At 34.6% G+C, this 20,017-nt stretch overlaps 2 protein-coding genes across 2 annotated transcripts; one reads left to right on the forward strand and one right to left on the reverse strand.

Annotated features, from left to right (window-relative positions):
- LOC112701672 (uncharacterized) lies at window positions 1-2,376 on the forward strand. The gene is made up of 2 exons (XM_025752407.3): window positions 1-796; window positions 1,973-2,376. Exon 1 carries the CDS (start codon window positions 168-170, stop codon window positions 789-791), a length of 624 nt encoding a protein of 207 aa, XP_025608192.1. The 5' UTR covers window positions 1-167; the 3' UTR covers window positions 792-796; window positions 1,973-2,376.
- A 2,466-nt stretch (window positions 2,377-4,842) lies between these two features.
- On the reverse strand, window positions 4,843-11,431 carry LOC112701682 (uncharacterized). The gene is made up of 6 exons (XM_025752414.3): window positions 10,837-11,431; window positions 9,198-9,284; window positions 8,344-8,511; window positions 8,138-8,224; window positions 7,963-8,034; window positions 4,843-7,134 (listed from the first exon to the last, which is right to left on the reverse strand). The coding sequence occupies exons 1-6, from the start codon at window positions 11,038-11,040 to the stop codon at window positions 5,194-5,196; spliced, it is 2,559 nt and encodes an 852-aa protein (XP_025608199.1). The 5' UTR covers window positions 11,041-11,431; the 3' UTR covers window positions 4,843-5,193.
- Between the last annotated feature and the right edge of the window lie 8,586 nt (window positions 11,432-20,017).

The following is a 20,017-nucleotide window of genomic DNA, read 5'->3' on the forward strand; positions in this document are numbered from 1 at the left end:
GAAGTTGGTAATTAGTTTTGAGTGTGAGAGTGTATGTGGTAGCCCCATGTTCACGTGAAACACTCTATACTCATTTGTTTTCTTCTTCTCATTCCATTCCTACTTATACGTACACACTCTCACTCTCTTCTACCACCAAATCAACGTAACCAATTCATTAAGCTCCAATGGAGTCTTCTTCTTCAGCCTCTAAGATCTATGCTTCCTTCTTCATTTGCATTCTCTTCATCTCTTCCCTCACTCCCACCCTCGCATGTGGCTACTGCGGTAATAATCCCCCCAAGAAGCACAACCCTAATAAGAAGCCCAAGACACCCGTCATTGTCACACCACCCGGCGGCATTCTTCCTCCCGGTATCCTTCCTCCCGGTATTGTTCCACCAATAGTCAACCCACCGGTCACCGTTCCGCCCGTCACAGTTCCTCCTGTCACTGTTCCTCCGGTGACCGTTCCGGGAGTGACAAACCCGCCGAGCACAGGAGGAGGAGGGAAGAAGCAGCCGTGCCCGTCGCCGAAGACGCCGGCGCAGGCAACGTGTCCGATAGACACGCTGAAGCTGGGGGCGTGCGTGGATCTGCTGGGAGGGTTGGTGCACGTTGGAGTGGGAGACCCGGCGGTGAACCAGTGCTGCCCGGTGCTTCAAGGGCTGGTGGAGCTTGAAGCGGCGGCGTGCCTCTGCACGACGCTAAAGGTGAAGCTTCTGAATCTCAACATATACGTGCCTCTCGCTCTTCAGCTTCTTGTTGCATGCGGCAAGACTCCTCCTCCTGGTTACACTTGCTCCTTGTAATTCCAGTAAGTAACCCTTCTTCTCTAAAACCCTACTTCTCTTTTAACCCATTTTTCTGATTTCGCATATTAACGATATCATATATAGTTTTCTTTTGGTGAAATTTCATGTGAAGTTCATCAATCCTATCAACTCATTTAGCGATTTTCATCTATCTAGTGAAATTAATTTCACCTGAGTTTTCATTCTTTTTTACAAACAACCTCATACCTAATTAGTTAGAATCTAGGCTACCTGATATAAAATTCTGCTAATCATTGGCCAAGATTATCTAAATCACATGCACATGACTTTAATTTATATAATTTTATTTTGGCTAATAATAACCAGCATCTGTTTGTTTTCTTTGAACCTTCTTACTATATCTTCTCTTAGTCTTATAATAGTTTAGTATTGTTTGTGTAGATATCACCTGAAGGAATGGTTTCATCGTCATTACCTTAAGGTGGATACTCCAATATGAAATATTTTTTTTTGTTGACTTTTAAAAAATAAATTGTAGAGTTAGATTTAATATGTTATAAAAGTGTTAATTTTTATTTAAAATATGATTAAATAAATAAATTATCTTTATAAAAAAATATTTTTGATATCTTCGTTCGAGGAGCTCTCTTACTTTAATAATTCCATCACTATTTCTTTTTCAGTTTTAATCATTCTCAACCAGAAGTTTTTACACAGAAATTTTGACTGTGTATTATGACCTTATCATTGTCTGTTTGTTGTTCTGCTTTTTCTCTTCTTTTATTTCCTCCCAATTTCCCAAAGAAGATAGTGACTTGTGCATTTTTATTAATTATAATATTATGCCCTAAGATTAGGGAGTAAATAAAAAAGATTAAATTATTAGAAACTAGGTCATTAGGAAGTTTAGTCCAGAGACAATTACATTGTTACTTTCCTACCTACCAACAAATAGCTAGCAATTATTGGATGGAATTTACAATATTCCATAACTTACTGTTTTCCATTTTCCTTTTTCAATTACACTGTTTCTATGATTATGAAAATTGCCTGTCACACTGAGCAGATATACCTTGGAATTATTGATGTGTCATTTATTTTTATTAAATTATTTCCTATCATACAATAAACTATATTATTATATCCTTCTGATTCTGCCCGTGAACTTTAACCTTTGTCTCATTCTATGTCACGGCATATATGCCATTAATTTTCAGGTCAATGGAGATCATATTTGGGGCATGGCATGTATGTATGGTTGAAATTGACATGAGATGATTATGATGATGATGATGTCGCCCACGCACTCTAGAGATTATTGGAATTGTTGTTCTTGTTGCTATTGTTGTTTCATGTTTGGTTATTATTTGTTAAAATAACCATTTGTTTTTATATTGAGATTACTGTTGCATCTATGTTTAATCCTTAGCTAGCTACTAGGCGAGTAAATTAAAGTGGCATTATTAGCATAAAAGGTGATGCTATGTGACATTTTAATTAAGATATTTATTTACATGATGGTTTGTGCTTTGTCCAATTTCATTATTGTAACACTACTTGGTTTAATTTCAATTGGGGATAATTAATCAATATATTATATATATGTGTAGCTTCCTCCGTACTTGTACTTGATCAAACACAATTTGAAGTGTTGAACTGTTTACCAGAAAAGGATATGTAAATCTTATGAGTCGTGACTTACTTGTCATAATTCAGCGGGTAATTTTAGGACATGAAATTTGATATGATGTACCCTTCCACCTAGAAAAGCGAGAGTACAACATCCCTGGTTTTGGTTTTCAATGTGCTGGGGTTGTTTCCACCTTTGTCTATAGCCTATAGGTGCATGCTATAGTGAAAGAGAAAAAAAATGATAGAAGAGATAAAAAATTATTCTTATAAATTTTAAATATTTATTTAGAAATATAATTTTATTTTTATTAATTTTTTAAAATAAATTTATACATTTTTTTTTCATTTTCTTCTTATAATGTTTTTTTATCATAGAATTATCTTTGTCTACGAGAGTGAAGTGTTACACTGTTACGTTTAATTTTGTACCAGTTTCACAAAACAGCAATGAATGAATTGCAGGCCTGCGAATTATAATTAAAACAGAAGACTAATACATATAGAAAAACTTTCAACGATACTGCTATATTGGTGTTTCAGTAATTTTTAGTTGTTAATTTTAATTATTAAAAATATATATAATATAAATAATTAATATCAACAGTTTATAAAAATTACTGAAACACTGATATATTTAAAAATTTTCCATACCTTTAATTTCCCATCATTTGATTGTTTTTCACTTCTTTATGGTTCCTGAAACTTCCCCCTTTTTTTTCCATTTTACATGTACTCCTTAAGCCTAAACCAAAAGTAAATTTTATTTAATAAACAAAAATTTAATCATTAAATCAATTATTTATATAAAAAAATATAAAATAACACATTTATACGTAAATATATAATGTCTAATTCGATAACTAATTTTTTTTATTTATACATGTCATTTTTGTTATTCGAAATTATATAGGTTGTCTATATGTGTATGAATAACAGTACTATAGTACTGTGTAAGGATTCGTATCACAATCAATTAACTGTATGCATGTAAGATCCCTATCCCTCCTTCTCTTTCACGGAGAAACCTGTAACTCCATTATTAGGAGATGTTCTTGTTTTGATTTAGTTACACACTATATATTGTAAGTAGTAGTTAATTAATTAAAACAGTTAAAATTCGTTAATTACGCTATAAAACGAAGAAGCTAGATTAATTATTGGTTATTAATATAATAATAATAATATTGTGTTGATGTATGCACCAACTTGTTGTCTAAAGTAGTAATAGAAAAGATTATCACTTAATGGGTACAAAAGTTATCCTTTATCACAGGAAATAGTAGGCCACGTTGGAAAGCAACATCTTAGCCCCACCCTAATTGGAATTTTCTCTCCTAGCGTAACTCTAAAGTCTCGTAATAATGAAGAGGGATTCTAACACTTAATTTCGGACAAATCCAAACCATTTTTTATCTAATAATAGTTAATTCCTAATGATAGATTATTAATTACTAGAGCACAAAAGTTAGTAGTACATTTTGTTGATCATGTTATTATGAATATCAAAGTTAAAATAGCGATGGCGATAGCGATAGTGAGGGGGGTATCAAGTGCTCAACGTAACAGCATGAATTTTGTCCACTCATAGGCATACGAATTGTCTGATTGTCTCAAATAAACACTAACTTGCATTGGAGATGGATTAAAAAGTCAACAGACATAAGCAGATCTTGTGCAAAAATGGTTGATTCGTGTTCTCTACATTATGTTGTTTTGGGTTTGTTGTTTCCTCTGGCTCATAGTTAGAGGAAGGTTTGGAACTTCACCTTAGATATGGAGCAGCTTTGATTCCTGTGACCCCATTGTATAGTGGGAAACCCGTGAACTTATGAGGAAAAAAAGGAAAAAAGGATGGAGGCCTATAAAGCATTGATATTGATTGATCGTGATTCCTGAAGCTCATCACTGCAACCCTTGCCGGCCCCGCCCCAAGACACATACCCAATCCCTACGTCAAACTAATTTCGTCTCCACTCATTCTTTTGTAATGTCAAACAAATTAATTCCTTTTAATTATAAAAGCCAAGTTTATCTCGAGGTTAGTTTAGTTGGTTAGATTCAGTTTCAGACTTTTACTTTTCTGTTATGTTTAACCGTTGCAGCGGTGATTATTCTCTCCCTCTCCAAGTTTATATACTCAGAATGAGTGATGAAAGCTTATATGGAAGTTATAAACTTTATAGGTTGATAATATAATGGGATATGTAAAGTAAGAATCACGTTTATCGTTTGCTTCGTGATGTGCTCAATCACAAGAGCGACGAATCTATCACCATTAGATTTATTTTCTGACAGAAGAAGCAAGCGGGGCCTCTCTGATGGTTTTCTTTAGGGAAAAAAATGAAAATTTGCGTCACGTACCGTACACAAGGTTCAATAAATAGTGAGAATAAGAAGAAACGAAGTTGATAGAATCCATAGTGAGAGTTAGAATTAGAAAGATCAGCCCCTCGAATTAAAAATGGAATTTCGAAATAATTATCACCTTTTCAGTTTTTCTCAACATAAGTACATGACCCCTATTCTTGAATATCAACTAAATTAGCCTCTAAAAACACAACCCGAATCAGATCTACACCTCAAGTTTTAAAGGTGGGAAACTGGCACTAATCAAAACACAGCCACCACCCTACAACTGAACCCTAAATTTGAAAATTTTAAGGAAAAGGAACTCAAAAAGAGGGAAGAAAAAATTATTCTGAGTTGAACTTTATATATTTTACAAATGCTATGGAAGGATTAACCTACCTGCTACCTAACGTTGACAAATGGGCAAGGCACAATGATAAACCCAAGCATACAACACTCAAGAAGATTTATTCAATTTTATTCCACTAGGAAGGAACCTAATGCGGCTACATCGTTTTAATCTGGCTAGGGCTTCCTGTGGCTTACCAAGCAAGAGATCCACATAAACTGCAGTGAGTGTGGCTTCTGGGGAGTTTGGGAGTATGGATAATGCCTGCGTAACCAACAAACTGGCTTTCTCAAATTCACCCTGCATTGCAGCCATTGCTGCAAAGTTTGCATAAATGGATGCCCGCGCTTCCTCTGGCTTGAGGAAAACAATACTTTGTGTCTGCTCAGAAGACAAATTCTTCGCTGCTGTGGACCCTCCATTTAAATCTTCAATTTCAACCGTCCTCTCCACTCGCCATTTCTCAGAGTCCTCTTGACTGAAAGGTAATTCAACATTGTTTCCCCCAGACAAATAAAATGACAAGTGTTCGGCAGCTTCCTTTGGTCTATTCAGCAAACAGAGAGCCTCAGCTGCATAAACATGCCCAAGAAAGACATAAATTCTGGAACATTCTGGTAGTTCTAGGAGAGATTTTGCAACTGCCAGTGCCTTCACTGGGTTGTCCAATTCCAGCTCCACATACGCCAGATTAGCAAGAACAGCTTGCTTAACCAGTTGATGTTCTCTTCTACAAACTTCTTCATAATAGGAAAGGGAGTTCTGCACGAGTTCCTGACCAGCTCCTCCCTTTTGTTCTTTTGTGTCCCCATTTGAATTAACCTGACCTAAACCTACTGCTACTGAAAACGCCTTTCCATCGATGCCATGTAAATTCTTAAGATTTGAATTCTTTGAAGACAACACTTCACTTGTATCAGTTTCCTCCACAGAAGAATTCGATGGCAAATCAGACTTCACGAAATTTGTAATACTGGAGTCCAGCAAGTACAGAGCATTCAAGAGGCACTGCCGAGCAAGAGTCATTGATAACTTCAGCCGTCCATCATCACTAGGACAATCGTCCCTTTCAGATGAACCCATATCTCCGCCAACTGGAAAGTGGTCTCCCAAAATAAGTTGCCTCCATTTTCCCGTCCCTACAACACAAACTCCAACTTCCAAGTTCTCTGAAGAAACCCGACTTGATCCAATTAGGCCTTTTTCTAAAGCCATCAGACAGCATTCTGAGATCCGGAGCCACAAGAGAGGCTGTTTGTAAAACACCAAACTTGCCTTTTGGAAACAGCGAGCAGCAAGTAGTGGCTTCCCGCTGACCAAGTACTGCACACCGCAATTGTAAATGATAAGAGAATTATCCTGGGAAAAAGTGGCTAGCTTTGAGGGTTGGTCCTTCCGCAGGGATGAACAATTATTTAATGCCTTTGAAAAGAATAATGAGGACGTCTGATATTTGCCAAGCTGATGATATATGCACCCAATATTGTTGTTGAAAATGCTAGAAAATGCTGGGTCTGTCCGATTACTTGATGCCATCAATAGCTTTATTGCTTTGCGGTGGTTACCACGAGCATATTCAAGTTGAGATTTCAAAAGAAGAGCCATGGATGAATCTCTTCCACGTGCAATGTTCATTGCTAGCTTGACTTCACGTTTTGCTAGCTTCAAGTTCCTAGTCAGCAGCAGAAACCGAACCTTGTAAAGTTGCAACTTGAGCTTTAAATCAATAGTAGAAAACCTATCAGCCAAAGCCCTTGAAAGATCATTTGAAGTTGGACCCATCGGCCTTGATAAATTTGGTCCACCCATATCCAACATCATGGCTTCGTAATCAAGTGTATCTTCAGATAGAGCTCTGGATAGATGATTTTCAGAGACATTAGCACCTGACCCCAAATCTGAACTGGATGCTTCAGCAGCAGGTGCATTAATGGCAACAGGTGTAGACTTTGTCATTGTATTTGCAGATTGCTGCTGTGCAGAGTTCCCATTGTCACCTTGACTCATGGTGCTAACACCAAATGCCTTTTCCAGATAAGTCAACACGTCCTAAGCAAATGAAGCCCAGTTCAGAACAGCGCACATGTACAAATATAGAAGCTTAAACGGGAGGGATGGGGAGAAAACACACATTCGACTAACAAACTAGGATAACGAGTGGCTGATACTAGGAGAGTCCATGGATATGCCCAACAAGAGTTTTACAGCATAATTTATCAGATAAAATAACATAAATCAGGCGAGTTCTATCTATATATCTTAACCATTCACTTCAACCACATTAACAAGTATATCAGACTACAGTTTAAATTTCCGCACCTGCCCAACCTCTCACAAATTGGAAGGGTTTATGGGTGGAAGCTAGGATAAGATAATCCAAATCCTAACAAATAAGTATATCCTATAATCATTATAGTATTGGAAACCTGCAGTCAGTAAGTGCATTTCTCTATCTGACAGTTAAAAAGTACACTCAAAGAAGATAAGATTCAGCCATTCCCAACAAAGAACACCTCTACAAATAAAAGTAATTAAATAGACTAAGCTGGCAAATCATCATCCAAGAAACTCAGCTGCCATGACCAACATTAGCTTGGAAAGAACAATGACTTATCACAGTGGAAAAGAGCTCATTGTTCAACTAATCAAAGAAAAAGTCAGATTAAAAACTAATTGCAAATTATGTAAAAAGAAACCATATTTATGTATTTATCAAAGAAATAACTGGCCACACACTACTTAAAAAGGGGGAGGGGGGATACATCATGCATAAATGAAAATTCAAAACCCATCATTGAGTCAACATCAATGCATTAAGTAACAAAACTTCCAAAAATCAAAAGGTAAACCAGCTAGTGAAATTATCACAGAACTTACAGCTGATTTTGATGCATCATGGCAAGCAAGGCTAGCATCAAGCAGCAGAAGGCAAATATGTAGAGCTGTTGTCTGCTTAAGGCAAGAAAACAAGAAACAGAGTAAAACAAAGGAACACATCAATCTACCTTCTGAAAACCAAGTAACATTAAATAATACGTGATATATGATGTACCTCATCTATGGGTTCAATATTTTGAAAGAGGGGTTCCAAAACTGATAATGTCTTTGCATAGTCATGGAGATGGAACCAGATCATGGCCTAGAGAGATTTAAGGAACAAAATCACATCAAACATCAACAAAGATATTAAATCATAAGTATATGTCCGTCAAACTGAGAGAAATAAATCAAGATGACACAAGGAGCAAAAGAGCATACAATATTTAGCATTGCCACAGAAGAGTCGAATTCATCTGCATACATCGTATTGGTGCTACTTGCACCTGAAAACTGATGTGATCTGGATCCCAAAACAACTTTATTTCCAACATTGTTAACTGATTCCCCTTGTTCACCAGAAGCCAGGGCAAGCTCGTCACTTTTTCTCTGAATCAAGCCCAACAGAGAAAAGGAAAAAAAAAAGGTATAAGAACAGAAATCATAAATAAATACATACCAAAGCTTCAAGCTGCAACTCAAATTATCATAAACAGCATGTCTAAATGAGAAAAACCTATTCAACCATTCTCCACCATCTTTTCATAACTTTCAACCTTATCACACAGGTCACACACTTCATATATAATTTTCTCCTTTGTAAATATCATGAATAAGTAAGTAAAAGCACCAAGAGAAGGAAACCAAGTTGCGGGGTGGAAGTGGGAATCAACATATGCATTATATTATACTATGCCCTACTGGTATCGAAATCATATTGACATTCTGATTCCAATCAAAGAATCCAAATTCACAGATCAAAAATCATGAGAACCTTTCAAGAAAGTTTGGTCTCCTGACATTTTAAGCATTCGTTCAGTAACTGAAGCCAAGAGCCTATTTAGCAATTAGTGTTTACAAAAGTCAATTAACGACCTAAGTCTATCTGCATTTTAATCCTGCCATTGGTTCTCTATCTGTGTCAATGGCATTCAATTTCCAATTTTCTAATAATGAAGGCAAGAAATGGTTTCCCTCGAATATAAAGCACAAAAAAAAAATAATAAAAGATGCAAAACTTCCATTTTGCAGAAATTTAAGAGAGAGATAGAGAGATGAATTTTAGATTAGCATACCTTGATGCCATTAAGTACTTCAAGCAACTTTTTGGGGTCTGAACATCCATCACGGAAGAATTCCGTGATTGCAATATTATGAAGTACCTGAAATATTAGGATTCAAAATCTTGAAGATTAGGATTTGTACTAAAATTGTCTTACACAACAATACCCAACAACCAACATAAAGACGCAAAGATTGGTGGGTGGACACAAAGCTTGCAAGGATTTGCCCACTTGACATATCAGGTTTGAACATGGATGATGACAGATTTTATCATAATACAAACATTACCATAAAATCAAGCACTTTAATTTGTAAACTTGTATGGGAGGCTTGATATGCACTATGCGGAGAGCACCATTAAATTCATGCTTTCTAGAAAACTACAAAAGAAAGAAGAAAAATAAAGATGATTTTATTTCTACCACAAAGGCACTTCTGCAGCATAACTTACTCCAGTGTTATTATTCATGTAAATTAATCATAATTCATACATTATACCCAATCCATTAGGTGAATGCATAAAAGAATAAGTGATATATATATTCAGAGAGAAAACATATCTAGTTTCATGAAACTGCAAAGAACAAAACTGGGATATTGGCGGAAACATGGGATACTGAAGAACACATACTTGTACAGATGATAAGGTTTGCAACTATTTTACAATCTCAACAGTTCAGAAAAATAAAACTCTCAGAGTGATCAAGGCCTTAACCAATGGCTTACACAAGATTCTGTGATTAATGTGTAAGTTTATTTAAGTATCATTGATCAATCTACTCTACAAAATTGACCTAGAGTTGTGCATGCGACAAGTAATTTCTTTTCCACTGTTAAACAAGTCGCACTCTATGCTAGAGCAAAACCGAAACTAAAAAAAAAAGCAAGAGAATCGGAATGAAAAAGATCATACATGTACAGAAAATGAGCTCATAATTCCTCTTCCAGAAAAATCATTCAATAAAATTCAATGTTCCATATAGGATTCAGAGCACATGTTTCCTACTTTTCTCTGAAAATATAAGAACCTTCACCAGTTGATTCACCCTGTGTTCAATGTTCTTACTTATTAGTGGTTCCTTACATCACATAAGGCAGCATTTTGCCATGCATCCATCCAAAGCAGCTCAATGCAACTTATCCAGTCTACTCAGATACTGGCTACCTCATCTAACCCACAAATACCAGTTCAAACCATCTGCATTCAAATTTACAGCCAAATAAGCTTTCATCCCGAGAGCTTACTGTCTATACTTCACTTAAGGCACCCATGGAATTTCATATAAACCAGTTCAACCAAATCACACTCACATTTCCATCCACATAAGGCAATACTCACTATTATCTACCACTCCCTGAGGGTACCAAAACCGCGATTCACCTCTCCACGGAAACAAAAATCTAAGCAACAAATCAATCAGCTGAAGCATCGCAATTACAATCAAATCCAGAACACAGATAGCAACAAGAACAAGAATCGAGCATCGATAAAAATAAATAAATAAATAAATAAACGCCTAGAAGCACCAAGACTTTGTCACAGAGAATGGTAACACGGAAGTGATAAAATCAAGAACACTCCAGCGGCATCAGCATCGATAATACATAGGAAATGGACAGAAAAAAGGAAAGAGGAGTGATTCACTATACCTTGGGATCGTCTTGCTTCTTCTGCAAGAGCTGGTTCAAGACGTCGACGCATTCAGCGAACTTGCCAGACTGAAAATGCAAGGCAGCATCCTTGGAGAGGGCGACGGTGACAGTGAAGACGGCATCGTCGGCATCTGTGACGGAGGAGGCGTCACGGTTGGCGGCGGTGGAGGACGGCGAAGTGGACGAATCTCGAGCCTCCATGGTGAGATCGAGGAATCGGAGAGCGAATCGAATGGTGACAGTGAGGGTTTTGGGGGAGGAGAGATAAGAAAAGCCCTAAAATTGAGTGAGGAGAAGTGAATGAATCTGAGTCACATTCAGAAAAAACCGATGTGAGATGCGAAGGCTGAGAGAGAGAAGAGAGAGAAGAGAGAAGGAAAAAAACCCTCGGTGGTGCTGCTTTCTTAGTTGCTTGGATTGGATGTGGAGACACAGAAGAGGAGGAGAGAGTAAGATGAAATGAAAACCTATTCGCCGAATCGGGGGCAGATTCAGATAGAAAGAAAAAGACTCAAGAAAGAGAACGGGGCAAAAAATAATAACATTTTTCCTCCTTTTGCTTCTTTTTTCATCATTATTAATTCTTCTCATCATTTAAACTTTTTCTTTTTACGTGATTTTTATGTAATTTTAAACACATTGAAAGCGTAAATAATTAATTATCATAAGGAAAAGTAATATGGTAGAAATATAGTCAACTTTACGTGAAGTTGATAATCGAGAGTTATTAGATAATTTGATTGGTTTGACTAAAATTTTATCTAACGTTTCTTAACTACTAACTTCACATAAAATCAATTGCACCTGAGTTTTCACAAAGTAATATCACTACCTTCAATTTTATATTGTAATTTTTTCAAATGTAATTTAAAATTGCTCTCTTTTCTCGTTATTTTATTTTTTATAGTAAGAATATTTATATTACATGTAATTTGAAAATAATATATTATAGATGGACTATATTTTGAATTAGAAGTGATGATATTACTCCCAAATATCAATCATAAGTTACTTAATTATGTTTTTAAAAAATATTGGGTAATTTGAATATAATATATAATACATAAACAATATTTTCGTAATTAAAAAGTGATAACATTGCTCTCAAATTGTTGAATTATATATTTTGAAAAATATTAGGAAAATAAAAATGCTTATAATTAACTCTAAAAAGGTTAAAAAAAAACTATTGATTTTTTTTCCAACTTCTTTTAGAGTAATTTTTCGCATACAAGCGATTAAGGCTTGTAAGCCTTACACGTTCAATTAAAACTAACGCTCAAAACACGCTTCCAACCATTTTTCTTCCTCTTTTTCTTCTCCTTCTTCTTTTCTTTGGTTTCTTGTCTTCTCTTTCTCATTCTTCTTCTTCTTGCTGCACGTTCTTCTTCCTCTTACTCTTCTTCTTCTCATTTTCTTTCATTTCTGCACGTTCTTCTTCACCGTCTTCCTCTTCTTCTTCATTTACGTTCTTTTCTCTCTGTTTTATCTTTTTTTTTCGATTTTTCATGGTGAAATCGTTTTTGAAGAAGAATAAGCAGTAGAAGATGAGGATGAGAAAGAGAAAGAGTTCTGAATTATGCATAAGATGTATTTTAACGAATTTTGGGTGTATTTCTTTAAATCCTTTGGGTGTATTTTCTATAATCCTTTGGGTGTATTTTTTATAATCGTTTGGGTGAATTCCTGTAACCATTTGGGTGTATTTCTATAATCCTTTGGGTGTACTTCTGTAATCGTTTGGGTGTATTTCTGAAGTTCCATTATCTTCAAAAGGATTACAGAAATACACCCAAAGGATTACGAAAAATACACCCAAAGTATTTAAGAAATACACCCAAAATTCGTTGCATAATTCAGAACTCTTTCTCTTTCTCCTCATCTTCTGCTGCTTCTTCTTCTTCAAAATGATTTCAAAGCTTGATTTCAGAAACCATGAAAATCGAAAAAAAAAACAAAGAAGAAGAGGAAGAAGAAGAGGAAGAGGAAGAGGAAGAGGAAGAGGAAGAACCGTTCTGAGTGTAGCGCTTTGAAAATAGGAAACGTTGAATAACGCATTAAAAGACCTAGTAACTTGTAAGACTTGTAAGTCAAAAAGACTTGTATGTGTAGCACTCTTCCTTCCTTTATGTTCCGTTTTTTTCTTCCCTCTTCTTCTACTCTCTATTACATTATTTGTTTCTTCCTTCTGCATTAATTTGTATTGACACTACGTGTATATATATATATATATTTTAAGTCTTAACATAATTTATGTGAAATTAAATTCTATAAAATCAATTTTTAAATTATGTGAAAAAAATTCAAAAATTTCTTAGAACCAAAATAGAAAATTCTATAAATATAATATATAAGTTATGAAAAAATATAAAATTATATGCAGTTATTTTTATATGAATTTAATAGTTGATAATTGTTATATGTCTTGACATGTTTTATTAAATTATTATTTAATTATTTTTAATTATTAATATTATATAAAAATAATTGTATGTGAATTTTTATTTATACAAAAATAATAAAAAAAATTAAAATATACAAAAGATAAAAGAGAATAAAATGCACATAAAAAAACAGAAAATAATAAGAAGAGAAAAGTTATAGATAAAAGAAAAAGAAGAACAATAGAAAACAAAAATATGGTAAAAAAAAATAAAAGTTTAAGAATAAGAAAAAAGAAAGTGCACTAAAAAAAGAAAAAAATGCAAAATAGAATGTCTTATTTTTTGGGTTTTTTTGAATTTCTTTTTGAGATTTGGTTAAAAACAATAACAAAAAGTTTTCAATACAATATGGTGAAGTATAGAATAAATATAAAAATCAAAAGAAATATGAATTTTTGTTATTTTTAATATTACTATCAATAATTCAAATGATCAATTTACTATTTATAACACATGAATGATTTGTCAATAATTTTAACTATTTTTTATATTTTGTTCTAAACACCTATTTCATTATTTTTTCTGCTAAATAATTCAAAAAATAAAATAAAAAAAACTTATGCAGGAGCATATTTACTATGCTTGTGTTGTTAATTTAAATGTTTAAGTTTAACATATATTATTATATTATATTATATATTAATTTTATATTGTCAGATTTTATTAAGGTCATTTATTCTCTATTAGTATAAATAATCATGTAATCTCTTTTTGATTAACAAATTAAATTGGTTGAAGAATATTTATAATAATTTTTGTGCTTTTTTTTTATATTCTGGATATATCTTTGGTTTGATTAATCAAGATGAATTTTTTGCTAATTTTATCATACTAGAATTATTAACATGGTCAAATTTAATAAATCAAAATAAATTCGTTTTTTCTGCCCCTCCTTTTTAATAGATTTTGTTGTTCAATTATCAAAATATTACTTTATTGTATTTGACATAGTTAAATGCCTACTAAAATTCAACAATTAAATGCCCATCTATTTAGTTTGTCATTCATGTTAATTCTACCAACTAAACTAGATCAAATAAACATTTCAACTTTTGGTGACACTAAATTCTACCATACATCTTTAGCATGGCCGTAACTGAATTAAGTCTCAAAGTGGCCTTTGAAATTGCACTCGAATTTCATAGTAGTCTTTGAACTTAAAAGGGATCTGCAACCAGCCAGAAATCCTTTTTTACATGCCTCCAAACAAACGTACATCTTCTCAAATATTGAATCATCATCATGGTTGGACTTAGGCATAACACCAACTGGATTGCTCTTCAGCAGTGCCAGCCCATAATCCCTCACCATATTATATTGGACAGCAACATCACCGTACACAACAGATCTAGCATCTCCTAATACCTTGGTCAGTGAAGATTTGTTTAGATCCAAATCACATTTTGTCTTAAAATATCGTGCAGCCTCGGAGTGTCTCATATTAGGATATTTTCTTAGCTTCTTCACCAATTTACAGGCTAGTCACTTCCTATTAGCTGGTCTGTCTTTAGTCTCTCTTGCACAGGTGTGGTCATCCATGAACGTCTTGATTTGCCAGCAATTGTTTTCAGTATTATTAGAAGCATACACAAGCCAGTCATAGCTCTCATCCTTACTCACAGCTCTCATCCTCACGTTATCATTCTTCTTAAACCAAATCCTCCTACCCTCCTGTATACAATATTCATGCATAGCTTATTTGAACTCCATTTTTGTAGTAAATGTCATTCCAACCTCAAGTTTAAGCTCTCCAAACCTCCCTCATTCTGTGAACGCAAGGAAGACCTCATTTGAGTCAACTTCCTCCAACTCATCCTCAGAGTTTGGAGGAGTCTTCATCTCTTCCGAGGGCCATGAGTCTCCACCATCAGAATCATTATAAGCTTCATCCTGGACATCATGATAAGGAGCAATTGATGATCCGAACTTATGAATCGGTCCAAAAATAATTTCACCATCCTCAGAATCTGAGTCTGCACAAACAGGCCCATCATCTTCAACCATAACAGTCTTCTTTTGTTTTGTAAGTTTCTTATCTGTCCTAGTTCTCAGTTTCACATTAGTTAGTACTGCTGATCTATCCACAAGCAAGTCTTTTTCAATGGACACCTCATCACCATCAGGTCGATATGATTCATCCTCTGTAGTATCATCACTGTCATGGCTGTTTGAGGATTCATCTGAGGTAGACAAAGTCACAAAAGTTATTTCGGGTTGTTTTCTCTTACCAATTATTCTTGCAATATTTCCAGTAGCAGCGGCTCTTGTTAGTGGCCTCCTTCCATATGTTGCTGTTGTTTTTACATTTTTAGAGCCTCTCTTTGGTACAACCTTCTTGGTTTCTTTCACTTTGTTCCATGGTTTAGGAATTGTAGTGGGTTGGGCCATTTTTTGTGGGATTTTGGGATTAGATTTACTGGGTTGGGCCGTTATTTTTGGTGGTGGATTAGGCTTAGATCTAAGAGCTGCAGTGTGTTGGTGGGGAATTTTTTTTGGTAAGTTTGGGTTATCATCAGAAATTAAAATAGGTGGGATCTTTTGTTTTGTTGTATCAGTAGACTTTTTTTGTTCAGAAGTTGGAGTACATGGTGTTGTGGTGGGAATTGGTTTGGTTGTGACATTGGTGGTGGGATTTGGGGTGGAAAACATGCTTTGTATCACCATCAGCCCATTGCCGTTAGATGCCACTGGTTCTGCTTCCTCACTATACAGAGGTTCAAAAACTCCATGTTTGTAGTACACATGAATAACCCCCTTGTTCTCCATGAGCTCCTTATCATCTATTATTGCTCTTAAATGAGTTTGCGAAGGCCTATTAGGCACCAGCCACCAAGTTTGAGTAACCTTGTAATACCCAATATTCTTGTGATAGTCTCGGACAAAAAAATACATCCAATGTGTCTATATCAATGTCCGGCAACTCAAAAATCTCTCTACCGTTGTAAGACATACTTCCACCAGCCTCTGTGATAAATGACCCTTCATGGTGAAATATGATGGTAATCAAAGGATCACTCATCTGCAATTTAAAAAAAAGTTTGATTGATCAGAGTCATTGTCCTCAAACACATTAATAAATTGAAAACTCCACAACTAAATGCAGTAAACCCTAACACATAAAGAACAAGTTTCCATATCAACAAAACACAAGAAACCTATTCAGTCTATAATTTTGTTGGCCTAACTACTAAGAAACCTAGTTCTGATCAAACCCTAGCAAAGAGCACAAAACAGAAGCATTCATACCCACACATTACACTCGAAAAAATGGACTGAACTTTTTTGAATATTAAATTAATAATAGTATCAAAAAAAGAGCTTTACCACATATTTTTTTCATTTTTCGCTTACCTGTTTAAAAGAATCCAGTTTTCACAACTCTCTGTATGATGAAGATGATGAAATCGATGCTTCAGAGCCTGAGTTTTCGACTGAAATCGGTGCGATTAATGTAATCGCACAGACACCATTGATGAGTGTATCGGAGAAGAAAGACCGCTGTTTGTGTTGTGTTTTGAGAGTGGGGAGACAACACATTAGTGTAACGTTGAGGGAAGGAGGTTTTCTGTGTGAAACGACGTTGTTTCATGTCATTTTGGCACCACAACCAATACGGCATCGTTTCTGTTTTGCCCACGTGTCACGAAGGATACCAACTCAGCTTTTCGATAGCGCCAGATGGATGGAATGTGCCGGAAGGACAAGTCTGAGTCTCGGAGTGCAACTTCAGGGATGAATATGGGTAACTTTTAAGTTCATGGACTATTATGAGGTTCGAGTGCAACTTCAAGAATCACTTTGAGGCTTAACTCGACTGTAACTAGATATAACTTTTGAAAAAGTATCTACAGTTGTACAAATAAGTTAGTAAAAAAATCAATTTTATCAAATTTTTATTTTTTCGATAATTTATGTGTTACAAACTCGGCTCAAAATGAAAAAAGAGTTTGTAAAGTAACATATAGCTAATTAACCTCCCTTAACATTGCTATTAAAGACAATAGGTGGCTCATATGCCAATCTCTTTCACATACACCTACAGCTACAACATTATATTGACATACACATTCAAGGCCTAAGAAGTTCACTTAATATAATTCAAATCAAATAATGCATCAATGTTGCATTATTCTATATTTCTCATGCATCAATATTATACTTCTTAAATATTCAGTACAAGGTTTTTCATAAAGCATTTCACTTGATTTATATAATTTGTTACTTATCCTCAAACTGCATGTATATTAATATTTGATATATATTTTACATATTGTCACCATATCCGTTTTCTCTCTTTCCCTTTTCAAACGAATCTATCAATTTTAATATTCTTTTTCGTTTTATTCCATTGCACTATCAATCCCTTAATATGTTCTCACGCACTATTCTAATGTATTATTATTTTATTTTCATTTATCATCACATTTTTACATCTCCATACAACCCATATAATGTTGAAAAAGTAAATTATCCATCATCTTTTTTTTTCTTCTATCTATATCCTGAGGCATCCAAGCCAAGTCTTTATCTCCGTGCTATATATCCAACATACATTTTTTTAACACAAAGTTCGTCACCGCACATATTCAAAACATATTTACAGTGCAAAAACAAATGATTCATCGTCTCTGGTTCATCACCACACAACACATGTTTTATCACCTTGTTTTATGACATATCTCCTTAAGAAGACATCCTTTATATTTAAGGCTCATGAAATCGCAAACCACGACAATACTTCCATTATTGGTAGCATCACTCCTTGCCAAATATTATCAAACACATATTTTATTTGATAATTAAATTAACTTGCACTATATATCACAGCCATTGGAATTATCATGAATGATGACTAAATAAGCAAATAGCTAGAGTTGCATGATACAAGAATCAAGAAACAACTAGAATACATGAGTCAAGAGCAACATGATTATTAGTCCAAATATATATGCTGAAAAGTTTGACAAAGTCAAAAGAACTAGAGTTCAAATTGAAGAAGGCATGCAAGTGATATATCCACAAGTTTCCTGCTATTATGTTAGAAAGTGCTTTAGTTACAAGTGTATTATAAAATCACCGCTTATAAACATCTATAAATAGGTGCTATCATAGTTTTTAACGTGTGTTCCTTGAAATAAAAAATATGATTATGTGAAGACCTTCTTTCTATTATTTCATATGAGTATTGGTGAGTTTGAGAGATGAAAAATATAATAGTGTTATTTATGTGAGTGAGTGATCTTGGGGCCAACATAGTGTGGGTCTTATACTTATATTTGGTATCAGAGCTGGTTAATCCAGCGTCTGGTATTTGAGAGTTTGTGAGGTGTGGGAGAGTTCTCACATAGTTGTTGATTCATAAAGTCGGTATGGCAAACACTTTTAATATTGTGTGGTCCGGTCCCAAGTTAGATGAGAAACTTGATTATAGTTATTGGGAGACTTTGATGTCTACCCATTTGAAGGTACAGAACCTGTGGAATTTCATTGAACCGCGTTTGCAAGAAGGAGCAGATGCTGCCCAACAGAGGATAGATCAATTGGCGCTATCTCAAATTCATTAAGGAGTAGATTATACGATGTTTGGCAAAATAGCAAATGCCAAAAGTGCAAAAGAAGCATGGAACACGTTAAAGCTGTCATACAAAGGCGTAGATAAATCTCAGAAAGTAAAGCTACAGTCTTTAAGAAGAGAACATGAAAGGTAAGAGATGTCTAGCTCAGTAACTGTTGAGTAATATTTTACTTGTGTTATAGATCTTGTCAATAAAATGAGAGTCTATGGAGAAGATATGCCCAATAGCAAAGTGGTGGAGAAAATTCTTCACACCATGTCGATGAAGTATGACCATGTGGTGACTACGATACTAGAATTCCACGATATGGATACCATGACAATTGCAGAGTTGCAAGAAACTATGGAAAGCCACATCAGTATAATACTAGAGAACTCCGAAAAATTAACTGAGGAAACCCTGAAAAGTCGAGTGAATTTAAACAATGTTGCAGAATCAAATAGTACACAAGAAGGACGAGGTCGTGGTTTTAATTTTCAAAGTAGAGGCACAAGAAGTTTCAGAGGTAGAGGTCGTGGCAATTACAATCAAGGAAGTTATAATAATTTTACACCACCTAATCAAGGAAGAGGTGGAATGAAGGCCTGTCAACTGAGGAAGAGGTCGAAGCAATTTTTATCAAGAAAGAACTAATTTCAACTGCTTTTATTATGAAAAGTATGGACACAAAGCAGCAGATTGCAGATTCAAAATGGTGAATAACAATCAACCACGCGTTGCAGAAAAGCAACATCAAAATACTGATGATAATCCGGGTACTCAGACTTTATTTTTTACAAGTAATTCATGTACTAAAGATGAAAATATATGGTACTTAGATAATGCTTGCAGTATTCGTATATCTGGTAGAAAAGAGTTATTTTCTTCACTAGATGATTCAGTTAAACTATTATTAAAGTTTGGTAATAGTACAAAGATCCCTATTGAAGGAAAATGGCAGTAACCAATTAGATTGAAGGATGGTTCTTTGATGTTTTCTATACACCTGAACTTGATTACAATTTACTAAGTATCGGACAATTATCTGAGAAGGGATATAAGATGATAACTTATCGTGGATATTGCACTGTATTTGATAACAATGGAAAGTTCATAGATAAATCAAAGATGACTTCAAATAGAATGTTTTCATTAAAAATTCAACATGTCAATCCCTCT

Source organism: Arachis hypogaea, chromosome 1 (genome assembly GCF_003086295.3).
Source record: "Arachis hypogaea cultivar Tifrunner chromosome 1, arahy.Tifrunner.gnm2.J5K5, whole genome shotgun sequence".
Taxonomy (NCBI): Eukaryota; Viridiplantae; Streptophyta; class Magnoliopsida; order Fabales; family Fabaceae; genus Arachis; species Arachis hypogaea.

What these genes read in the sequence shown, in the direction of transcription:
- LOC112701682 (XM_025752414.3), bottom strand. Translation starts at nt 11,040, where the DNA reads ATGGAGGCTCGAGATTCGTCCACTTCGCCGTCCTCCACCGCCGCCAAC. An exon ending in AGAAGCAAGACGATCCCAAG is followed by an intron (nt 9,285 to 10,836) that starts GTATAGTGAATC and finishes CTAATATTTCAG; the next exon opens with GTACTTCATAATATTGCAAT. An exon ending in AAGTACTTAATGGCATCAAG is followed by an intron (nt 8,512 to 9,197) that starts GTATGCTAATCT and finishes GGCTTGATTCAG; the next exon opens with AGAAAAAGTGACGAGCTTGC.
- LOC112701672 (XM_025752407.3), top strand. Translation starts at nt 168, where the DNA reads ATGGAGTCTTCTTCTTCAGCCTCTAAGATCTATGCTTCCTTCTTCATT.